The following is a 12,140-nucleotide window of genomic DNA, read 5'->3' as shown; positions in this document are numbered from 1 at the left end:
TATGATACTTTAATGTATGAACTTGGTTAACCCATGGCACCCAGATGTTTGGTCAAACACCAGTGTGGATGTTGCTATAAAGCAGTTTTGTAGCCGAGATCAACATTGAAATGTGTAGACTTTGAGTAAGCAGATTGCCCTTCCTAATGTAGGTTGGCCTCGTTCAGTCAGTTGAAGAACTTAAGAGAAAACAGAGACTAAGGTCCCCAACAGAAAGGGCATTCTGCCTCTAGATTGCCTTTGAACTTGAACTGCAATATCATTCTTGCCTGGGTCTCCAGCCTGGTCGCCTACCCTGTAGATGTTGGATTTGCCACCCTCTATAATCTTGTGAGCCAGTTTTTAAATTCCTTAAAATCAGTCAATCAATCTATACGTCCCATTGGTTCTATATCTCTGGATAGCCCTTAAGTACCCGTATTAAGTACCTAATATAGGTACTTAAGCTATAAGTCCAGTGATACATATGGTGACCCCAAAGTGGAATTGGGTAGTCAGAATATGGTCATAACAAGGTATACAAAGTAGACTTTGGGGCAAGGACCTTTAACACAGTAAACAGTACAGATGTCAGAGTAATCCCTTAAGGGTTAAGATGCAAGTCACATGCTCTCTGAATGTGTGCTGCAAAGGAGATGTTGGAGAACAAGAAAAGTGAAAGTGAGAGACAGCCCTCTGAGAGGGCAAGGAGGGCGGTAATGCTCCGTCCACAGTGGAAGAAAACAGCTCCCTTCCTGTAAAGAGGAATCCTGCCATTGCCTGTTACCCCCTTACAGCCGCGCTCCTCCCTCAGCGTTCACGGGGTCCCCAGTCATCAGCTGTCATTCATTTCCTCATTTTCCAGTTCTGGAAAATTTCACCCATGTTAACGTTTTCTTCTATGTTCCTCTATATTCTACATTTCTCCTTCCTTTGACAACTAAGCTTTTTCTACAGAGGTTTACTTGGTATTCATTCCTCTGCTTCCTGTTCATTCTCTCCTCACTGCCACGTGCTCCCTCACCTCCCTCCCTACTCTCCCGAGGTCTGTGGTTCAGTCCCTACTTTGTTCTTTTCCATTGTTAGCGAAGGCGTTCCCCACACCCAGTCAGCGCCACTGTTGAATCTAGTACTTCCTTTGTGTCTCTAATATATCACGTTTCCTCCTTTCTGTTTGCCTTCTGTTAGTCCCTGCCCATTTGTCAGTTGAGCTACCAAAATGCCTTTCAGGCTCATCTCCCTTTCATGTCAAACAGTTTTTATCTTCCAGGCAGTGTCTGAATAATCTTGCCATAATAAAATTGATTCTTATCACTTGTGTTTAAAAAAGTCAGTCCAGTAAATTCCAAGTTCCTAGTATCATGCATTCAAGTGACACCACTGGCCCCTCTTCCCTAGTCTAATCACCACATATATGTCTTGGCACACTAATTTCCAGCCATATTGAACCACATGTACTTCCTCCAAAATGCTAGGTGGCGGTTGCCTTTGCCTTGCCAACTTGTTCTTCCCAGTCTCCCTTCCGTTCCCTCACTCCATCAAGTCCTTTCTCTTCCTAGCTCAACATGCATTAATTCACTGTCAGATCCTCTAGCCCCTCACCACTCAAGGTCCCTGGAGCAGCAGCAGATGCATTGCCTGGGACCTGGAGAGAAACGCACAATCACAAGGCCCACCCCGGACCTACCAACTTGGAGTCTGCATCTTAACCCGATCTCTAAATGATTCCCGTACACATTAAAATTTGAGAATGACTGCTTTTGCATCCAATGTGAATGAATGGATGAGGGAAGAATGTATCAATCACTGAAATTATATCCATGAAGTAGAAATGGATGATGATAAAAAATGTGTCACATGCACATAAATTTGATAATACTTTAGTGGCTATTATTTATGTGGAGACCAAAAAAGTGAATCAAATATCAAAAAGGGAAAGTAAGTGGACTAGAAGGTAGAGTTTGGGAGGCATTTTGTGATTTTTAAAATGGAGAAATTTGGAGAAATGTAGAAAGTACAGTTTAGAAATTTGTCCAACTTTCAAAAATATTTGTAAGCATTTTAGGTAAATGTATATAAAAATGATACATACTGTTAAATGCCATAAATTGCATTTTAGAAGTATCTTAATTGCATTCCAAATATAGATTTATAAGTAGAAATAATCTAAACCCAAGGAACTGAATATATAAAATATTCCCATTTTGAGCCATCTGTCTTAATAAGAAAACATGATATTGTGTACAGCATTATGCTGCTAAGATTTCCCCGAAAGCACGCAGTACCACTGACAAATTTCTCCCTTCTTGAGGCTGCTTCCAGTGCATGGTTCTGAGTCCTCTAGCATAAGAATGGAAAGGGCGCTGGCATTCCTGATAAGTATAGTAATAGGTAGCCACCCACCGGTGGCTAGTGTGGGGTGTTATGTTGGAGGCTTTGCACACGTTGTATTCATTATTTGCTTTTGAATTTAGAAGCACACTTGCTTTGAGTTATTTTCACTGAAGAGGATTTATATTAGATGAGGGGAGGCTGAGTACTTACTAAAGTGTTATCTGTACGAATCCTGGGGGATATAGCCCAACAAAATGGACTTGGGAAACAAGTTTCTAATATATCTCTGGATATAGAAGAAAGCCGAGTTGATAAAAAGATTATTTTGAATGATACAGTGTTTTGTTTATCTCTGGAAGGGAAGAGATGTGCCCAAGTGATTGATTACTCTCACCAACAATGAGTTAAACCTGCCTCAGGTGCCTCTTTGATGTGATGCACTGAGAATGACAGAACCTCACTTATCTGGGATTCCTGCCCGAAACACAAAACCCAGATTTACTCATGAGAAAGCATCAGATAAATCCAAGTCAAGAGATGTTCTACAGAACTGGTCTATACTCTTCAAAATGTGTCAGTGCTGTGAAAGTCCAAGACTAAGGGAATGTTCCAAAGTGAGGGAGACTAAAGAGACATAGGAGTAATGTAATGTATGATCCTAGGTGGGATCTTGGATCAAAGAAAAATGCAAAGGACATTATTGGGTCAATTAATAAAGCTGGATTATGAACTGTAGATTAGATATCCATTTTAAATGGGTATGCCACAAGAATTTTTAAAACACTCAATACCCGACTAGTCAGGGACACTGACCTCTTTTCCCTTACGTTGTCAAATAAAAAAAGACGACAGCCAACACAACAATAGCCATTGGTATGAACAAATCAAAATTATACCCATCTTTTTGTCAGAGTGGCAAACAATATAAAATCTTTTTTGATGAGCTGCAGAATTTTAGTAATTTATGTGTAACATGAGATGAAAAAAGCTGAAAGTCACTGGATTAGATAATAATATTGTATCAATGTTAAATTTCTTAAATCTTATCATTGTACTGTGGCTATGTGAGAGCATATCCTTGTTCTTGGGAAATACAACCTGAAGTATTTAGGGGTAAAGGAGCATCATGTCTGCAACTTACCATCGAGTGGTTTGGAAGAAAACAAATACATGTGTGTGCATATGTGTATATTTGCACGCATAGAAAGAAAGCATTAAGGCAAATTACCAACTGATTATTGCCAACTTCACCAGATTATATCCGGATGAAGAATGTATCAGGAGTTGACTTTCTCCTGTTCTTGCAATGCTTCTGCAAGTTTGAAATCATTTCAAAATGAAAAGTCTCTTAACAGACTTTTTAATGGACAATTTTTTTAACTTAAAAAACATAAATAAGTTTGTTCAGTTGATTTAGTGACTGATAGAAGAGGCCTTTGGGATCATATAATTTATGTTCACTCCAGTCCTACACAAATATAGTTCAGAGATGGAAAGTAACTAATCCAAGTCTCTTCTGCACACACTATCGTAAATCCTCTCATTTGGACCCAGCCCCAAACTCAGACCACATAAGAACATCAGCGGCTGAACTGCTCCCTTTTTCAATACAATGTGTCCCTGAGGTCAGGACCTACCAAGGAGGACTTCTGCAGCCCCCTCACAGAACGCTTCCAATAGATATGATTAATTGCTCATGAAACAGACTTCTGGCAACAGAGGGTAAGCAATATTCTAGGGAGTTGGCAAGAGTCAGTGGAGTCAGGAGACTCGCTTCGTGTACAGAGCATGCGTCTCTGAATGTAGCCCAGCTGTTCTGTGTGCTTTGCTATCATGGAATCTGTGGTCGTACTGGAAACACTGCGTGACTGAGTGTGCACCGTGCTGTGGGATTATGCGAAAGAACCTTAGGAAGTAGTTGTTAATCTGAACATATACTCTTACACATTCTTTACTTGATTCCCATGATAACTCTACAAAATATTCATGACACATACTAATATTCCCATTTTACTTATTTAAAAAAACATATAGGGGGATTATACAACTTGCTCAAGATTCCATAGATAGTAACGGGAAAAATTTGAACTGGTGTGTTCTCACTCTGCTAGGCCGTCTGTATGGGTTTTAAGAAGGTTTAAAGACGTGCCTCTGTTTCACAGACAGGGCTTCCTTGGGTACCGGAAATCAAGGGGCTGGCCTCCCTCCAGGTCCAACCGCACAGTCGATGGGCAGTGGTAAAGACTGAACCCCACAACCTCTTGTTTTCTTCAGCTATAAAGCGGGAATAATACCCACCTACCCACACCATATAGACATTGCTGTGGAAATCCAATATAAATTTCAGAATCATCTGATAGGTTAAAAGGCGCTGTAAAACATTATTAGCAGTATTATTGTTGTATAGCATTCTCTAATGTATACACTGAGAGAGCTTGATGTTTTCTATGATTCAGAAAAGCAGATGATCATACCTCATTTTTTGCTGGCTTTGGCAGCTTAGGTAGAATGGAAGCTCTTGGTGGGGATGCCTTACTCTGTCTAACGAGGGAGGCCCCTTTGGAATTTCTTTGATTGGTGTTCTCATAATCACCCATATTCCAGGCAATTCGACCACGGCTGAATCTTCCTAGCATATTCATAATATAAGGTTTTGGTTGCCTGAAACAGGAACAAATTGGATGGTTCTCAGATCGGAAGGACCTACAAACAAGGCCACCAGTTTTCAAGTAGTTGCGATTGGTCTGTTTACCTTGTGATTCGAGGTGATTTCTAGCCACAAGGCTTGGGAAAGCTAATGTCCTAAGGCAGTTGGTTCTGAGAAGTTTCCAGGCTCTGCCCACTCACTCCACTGGACATCCAGCTGCTGGAGACGGGGAGCTGCCTTAACCTAGGAACCTAACTGATGCATTTGCCCCTGGGTCACGACTGCCCCTCGTGTCCGACAGGCCGAGCATGCAAGATGCTGAGGAGTGGAAGAAGGTGAAATGCTCAGGCTGAGACTCGGTGAGACTCACAAGTTCTGCAGGACACCGGTTGCTCACGCTGAGATCTCAGGGGAATTCAGGGAAGCACCAGCTCTGTGACTCCCAACTCTGGCTTTGGATAGCATACTAGAAGAATGATCTAGGCTTTATTCTCTTTCCCCAGGGAAATGCTTTTCTAGATTCCCATACCCTTAAATTAGAATATTATTTGAGGACTACCTTCCCGTTATAAAGGGCCAGCGCAGAGGGGAAAAGACAAAGGATCAGAGGACAAGGATCTGCCATCCCATTTAGAAGGCTGTCACCACTCCAGAGAGCCTCCTGGGGCTTCTTACCCGACCATCCCTCTACCTGGGTGCTCAGAGCCCCTTGGCCACTGCAGAGTTCCCTTCCTTTAATCTGAGTTCTATGGGATCCCAAGTCCTCTGGGTCAAGATTTGTGGCATGTCTGCATCGCTCTCACTCAAGGACATGTGCACACAACTATACCCAGCATCGTATGCGGCAGAGGAAACAGCAATTTGGGACAAAGTTCATGTATCATAGAGCTTATATACCAGTGGGGGAGACGGACAGTAAAAATAAGTCAGTCAAATATTTGGGAAGTACCGTGAAGAATAATAAATCCAGATTAGGAACAGAAAATGCAGGGCATGCTATTTTTGTGAGGGGAAGCAGGAGAGGGGGAGGTAATGCTTAAGGCAAGAGCCAAATGAAGAGAGAGGTCATGGGTCCTCCAGGCACGCAGGGTCAGACACTCCCTTCCACTCCCTGGAATCACAGAACCCAGCCTGGGGAGGGGACCCACCCTGCCTCTGCGACACTCCCTCCCCGACACTTGGACACTCCGTAGCCTGCAGAATCAAGCTCCTTAGCAAAGCACACAAGGGTGTTTGTTGTTGCTATTTGCTTTTTGTCTGTTTTCTCTTTTTTTAAAATGGTCTGCCACAGGGGCCTTTCTGGTCTGCTCTGCAGACCCTCGGTCCCCCCCACCTCTCTCTCTCTCTCTCTCTCTCTCTCACACACACACACACACACACACACACACACACACACACAGAGCTTCACAGTGCACCTGCTGCCCGCCTCTGTGAGCTCTGAAGGAGCTGGGCTCTCAGACCTTCAGACTTCTGCTTCCACCATTCTTTCTGCTGGTAGCTCCCTCCTTCCCTTCCTCACAAACTGTAGCCAAGGCTTCAAATGGCACCGTTGCTGTGAAGACTCCCCTTATTCCTGTCAGGCAGCACTTTCTCTCCTTCCACAGCATGTTACATGTGAATTCTTTTGCAGAAACTATTAGAATATATTAAATTTCCAGGGCAGCAGGCTCTCTCCTCCAAACTCGGTGCTCCTTAAAGAGCCCAGAATGTGTCTCATTCATCATAGGCTCCAGCACCCGTTACCCTGCCTGACAGGTAGTTCACACTCAACTAACTATTCTGTGGTGGGTGGAGTAATGGGGGAGGGAGGTTGAACACCGGGGCGGAATTTCTTTTTATAAATTTTTAAAATTTAGTTCAGTTACAGTTTACATTCAATATTATTTTGCATTAGTTTCAGGTGGTTAGCCAATCACATACTTTGCAAAGTGTTCTTTCCAACATTCCTAGTACCCACCTGGCCTTGCTTTCAAGGGGATTTACTTTCCCTCCTAACCCCTCCACTCACCTACCCTGCAGCCTCCTCCTCGCCTCCCACCAATGAATGGCAGGTGTGTGGAATGGATCCCTACACTCTGCTTTGTCTGAGTTTTTCTTTTTACAAATACAGATTAATAGCTGGGAATGGCCTCAAGAAAGTTTAAAGGGTAAAGATAGCTAATGGTTACAATATGGGACAGGCATTGTTTATAGTTCACAGTAGCTTGATTAATGGTTCATAGGGAAACCATTTCGTGCAAATGTGCCACATTTTCTTGAAAGTAATGTGTTGTAGAAGCACTGATACCATGTAGTTTAGAAAAATCCTTGCACGTAGTTTGTCTTCATTGAAGCCCTAAGGTATTTTATAATCTTTTATTTTAAATTGAGACTATCCTGGGTCCCTGAATCTTGAATTGCCAGGAGCAATGGCAAGTTAAAAATCAGTCGTAATTCAGATTTTAAGGGTTTTATAGAAATACTGGTCACACACAGTAGGGAGAATTATGCCTACTGTATTGAACTTAGAAATGAGCCACAAAAGTGAAAAGAGGTAAACCAAGAAACAGAAGCTTGGGCTCCAGATGGAGCGGGAATGCGAGGCCATCAGGAATGGTTCACTGTTAGTGACAGATGCACAACACCACACACACACACACACATCATCATCGTCATCATCATCAAAACAAATAATGCAACCAAACATTCTTAGCATAACATTCTTACTATTAACTTTTAGGGGTCAGTTTTTTTTTCCTTTTTGAAATAATTCCAAGCTTCTAGAAAAGTGGAAGCACAGTACGAATGCTGCCTTTCCTGAACTATTGGAAGGTGTGCATTGCCATGATACCCGTCTCCCCCAAATACTTGCATGTGCCATTCATACAAACAAGGACATTGTACAAAACCTCAATATAACCATCAAAATCAGAGGAACTCAGTTCACTTGTTTGAGTTGCTACCACCCAGTCCTCAGACACCATTCACATTTCGCCAATTGTCCCTACAATGTCCATTCCGCAGAAGGATCCAGTTCAGAACATTACGTTTGTTTTCTCCTCTCCTCCATCTCCTTCAATCTGTGCCTCAGTCTTCCTGGGATTTTCACACAGCCATGATGCTTTTGAAGAGCACAGACTGGTTATTTTATAATGTCCCTCAACTTGGATTCATTTTGTTTCTTCTTGATTAGATTCAGGTTAGACGTCTTCAAGCAGGAATGACACAGGATGGCCATGGTGTGACTTGTCCTCGTTCTGGTGCGGTTCACGCAGGTCATTTGATTAAGGCAGTGTCTGCCAGGCCTCTCCCTTGGGAAATTACTCTTTCCTTTTGTTATTCGTATTTGCCAGGAAATACTTTGAAACTATGTCAAAAATCTCATCCTACATCAAATGTTCAATTCATTCTTTTATTTCTTTATATCAGTGCGGACTCATGGTTTCCTGTCTTACTCAGTGGGCTGTAATCCATTTATAATGTTCATTTTCATGTTCAAGCTGTCCTAGATTTGGCTCGTGGGAGCCCTTTAAGTCTGTGTCCTTTTGGCATGGCCTTGTCATTCTTTGAGCATTTCCTTACTTTCTAGCACAAAAAAGGTCCCAGGTTCATCTTTCCTCCCCTAGCCCCACGATAATCCATTTCTCTAAGGAACCCTAGTTCCTATTATTGGAAGGTGGTATTTAGAACTCAAGATCTGAGTGCTGGGCATCTCGGACAGCATTACACAGGGTTCACCAGAGGGTTCATTCTCATTTTCTTATTTACAGCTGTTTTTCACAGCGGGGGACATGGCTCTCATTCTCTGTCTGTATTTATTTATTTAACCAGTCTTTTTGTCCGTAACTGATGTCCCATTGCTACCAGCCCCCTCCCTTACTTCTCATATTGCTTCATCTACATTTCTTTCAGAAGAGTCTTTCATTTTTGCTTCTTTACCATTAGTATTCCCAAGAATTCCCTGTGATTCTCCTCTCTTGGTACACTACCACCCATCTCCAAACTAGGCAGGAAAGAGCATTTATATCCAAGGATCAAACCAACATCAACATACTGATGTTTAAAATTTTTACTTTCAGCTCTACAATCTAAACATAAATTCCTGACTTCTTACTGAATGTAGGGACAGGATGTCTCATAGCTATTAATAACTTCTAGCATTTATTGAGATACATGAAGTTCCAGATACTATGCTAGTTGTTTCATGTCTATTACCTCTAGTCTTCATAATAACCCCCCATGATAGATATCATTTCCTAGCTTTTACACCTGAGATTAAATTGAATAAGTCATTTATTCAAGATCAAACAGCTACAAAGCAGTAAATCTAGGGTTTGAACTCAGAGTTGTCTGATTCTAAACTTATGCAATTACTTCATCTGTAAGATGGAGGTAATACTGTTATAATACCTACTCTTTATGAGGACTGAACGAACTAATACTTATAAAGCACTTAAGATAGTATCTGGCCCATAGGAAAAATTCAATAACTGTTGACTATGTCGTCGTTATAGGATGCTGCCTCTCAACTCATCTCCCATCGCTCCGCTTCCTCCCCCATCTGCCCACAGATGCCCTCTCCTTCCTCTGTTTCCTGTTTTGGACAATGACATAAGCGTATACCCAGCCTCTCCAGAGACATATCAGAATTGCTTTTGACCTTTACATCTGCTCCTTCCCTCCACATGCGGCTGTTTGCCGAGCCTCACTGAGGCTTTTTCCAAACCCTACCACCGGCAACTAATTCAGGCTCCCATCATTGCAGGTATTCCAATGTCACTTGATTTGTCTTCCTTCAGTCTCTTCCCTGCCCCATCCATGCCGCAGACCACTTTCTACACCTATGACACAGTAGATATTCTTTCTAACACACAAGCTTAGTATATGACTTCCTTCCTTAAAATTTTAAACCAGTCTGTTTCCTACAGAACTAAGCACAGGGTCTTTAGTGTGGAATTTAAAACACCGCACGATCTGGCAACCGCACGAGTTGCGCTGCAACTCCCATCATGCCCTCAAACAATGTCCTGTATGTCAGCCGCAACGTCAGACAATGAGCCATTTCCTCAACACATCACCAAGGTTCACTTCTCCAGGCCTTTGCTTGTGCGATGTGAGTCCTGTGGCTGAAATTACTTTCCTGGTTCCACCTCCAAGCTGTTCTTTTTGATTTCCTGCTCAGCTTTAAAAATGCAGCTCCTGTTACCTCTCCCACAACGCATTCCTGAATGCTACCCGAACTTCAACACGGGGCCAGAGCCGTGGCTGCCAGGTGTCCCCCATGGTGCACTGCTCATACCTACCGCACTCGGTGTTGTCACGCCGACCCTCACCCTCAGTAAATCTGCAATGGAAAGGATTCGTTTCTTACTTTTTTTCCCCGGTGGCTAGCAGAGTTCCTGAACACAGGAAATATTTTTGGTCAATTTTGCTTTCGTCTATGACCATACAAAAAGTGGTTTGTGGCGATCTCCAGTGAGACTGTGCGTACACCTGATAGAGGATTTGGAGTGAGGTGGAACTGATTTTAAACATACACACTTCTTCTACTGTTTGAACTTTTAAAATTGTGAGCATGTGTTACTTTTACCATAAAACATGTCCTCATTTTCCTTAAAAACTATTGGATATTTGGGCAATGGCTGAAATTTTCCTCACAGCCTAGACAGCAGAGAAATGGGGTGAGAAGATAAAACAGACATGCGCACTAAGTTAGGAAGCGACTGGCTGGGCCTTGCTTATATAACTCTCTAAAACCGATGGGACAAACTCGACTTTAATTTTGATACTTCTGCCAGAGAAAATACTGTGGACACCCGGAGAGCGGACCGGTTAGGGTGGGTGCTTTGCTTGGTCTTCTGGAAATCCTGAGGTGGCCACTTTGATTTATGACCAAACTATTCAATGAACTCTCAGAGTGTTGGCGAAAGAACTGGCTAGATTCATGTTTACCCAAATCCATCACAGTAGCTGGTTATTCTGGAGGCTGACCACCCAGCATCCGTCTTACCCAAAAGCAAACCTTTTTCTACTGTTTTGACATCTTCTGAGTTCCCTCTGGTTGACAAAAATAGTTGTAATAAGTGGTAAAATTACTGCCTTTGGGATTCCAAAGTTTAAGAAACAAACTGCCAACTATGTAAGTTCCAGTGAGTCAGTCTGGTTATTTACTTGAGTCTCAAATAGAGAGATATGGGGAAACTTCCCCTTCGGGCTTCAGTATTGCCCCTGCAGCATCGTGCAGTGATGTAACTCTGCATATTTCTAGCCTGTGAAGAGGACTCTTACGGTATCTGTCTTGTGACTTAAAAGCATGACTACCTGTTTTCTTAGTAAGCTAGTTCCTTTAAATGTTTGCTTTCATTGATTGCTGCTCCTTCCATTTCCAGAAGTACTCAAAAGCCATTGATAGCGCAAGGAAATTTTTGAGAAACACATTTAGAAACCATTTGGCAGGATATGTGCTTTCGGAGAGAACAGCCCTCCTCTCCCTGTTATTTTCTCTTTGGAACATTTGCAGGAAAACAAGCTCCCTGTTTTTTGAAGGCCTTTCTGTATTTATGGTGTAGTCTACACCTAATGTCAGAATCGGCCAAGGAATTGAAGCCCTAGTTAGGGCTTTAAAGATGTTTTTAATCTAATTTTTGTTTTTTGAATTGGTCTTCTACACCGATGGAGTGGGTATTTCTATGATACGGGCAGTTACTGATGTGGTATAATTTCAGAGACACCAGCTGCCTGAGAAAAGACTCCCTTCTACCCTCCCTTGCTGCTGCCTTTTATTCTATGACCAGAGACCAGACTTCCAGTGCCCAGAGCCGGGGAGAGGCACTGTAGAGTGGTATGACCTGGCCCTTTTCTACAGGACATGTTTGGAAGGGGTGGTACTGCTAAGGAGGACCCGAAGAAGTTGGGATGCTGCAGCTTAGTTTAAGCCATGTCATCATTTAGTTCTATCCAACCCGATCTCACATGCACTGATCCTCCTTCCCTCCCTGCCCTTATTAAAATCACATGCGATGAAGTCGTGCCACGTTTTCAAGAGATTTTCATCTTAATCCTCTGGGATAGCACTTATTTGATTCTGAATTAACAGCTGTCATGGAGATGACTAAAAACATGAAATTGTCTTGCTATTTCCTATTTGGACAAACAAAATGAGTACACAACTAAATTTAGCAATTACCAGTAGAGAAGAATT

General features: G+C 42.4%; 1 protein-coding gene across 1 annotated transcript in view; it reads right to left on the bottom strand.

Moving 5' to 3' along the window:
• Nucleotides 1-3,606: 3,606 nt before the first annotated feature.
• Nucleotides 3,607-12,140, bottom strand: part of C8H4orf45 (chromosome 8 C4orf45 homolog) — a 36,797-nt gene continuing 28,263 nt past the window's right edge. The window contains exon 4 of the mRNA XM_036034458.1: nt 3,607-4,974. Coding sequence (XP_035890351.1) covers nt 4,782-4,974 — 193 coding nt within the window. The 3' untranslated portion in view covers nt 3,607-4,781. The remainder of the gene's footprint in view (nt 4,975-12,140) is intronic.

The sequence above is a fragment of the Phyllostomus discolor genome, chromosome 8 (assembly GCF_004126475.2).
Source record: "Phyllostomus discolor isolate MPI-MPIP mPhyDis1 chromosome 8, mPhyDis1.pri.v3, whole genome shotgun sequence".
Classification (NCBI taxonomy): Eukaryota; Metazoa; Chordata; class Mammalia; order Chiroptera; family Phyllostomidae; genus Phyllostomus; species Phyllostomus discolor.
Note: the sequence above shows the minus strand (reverse complement) of the source record. Positions and strands in the feature narration are given on the sequence as shown.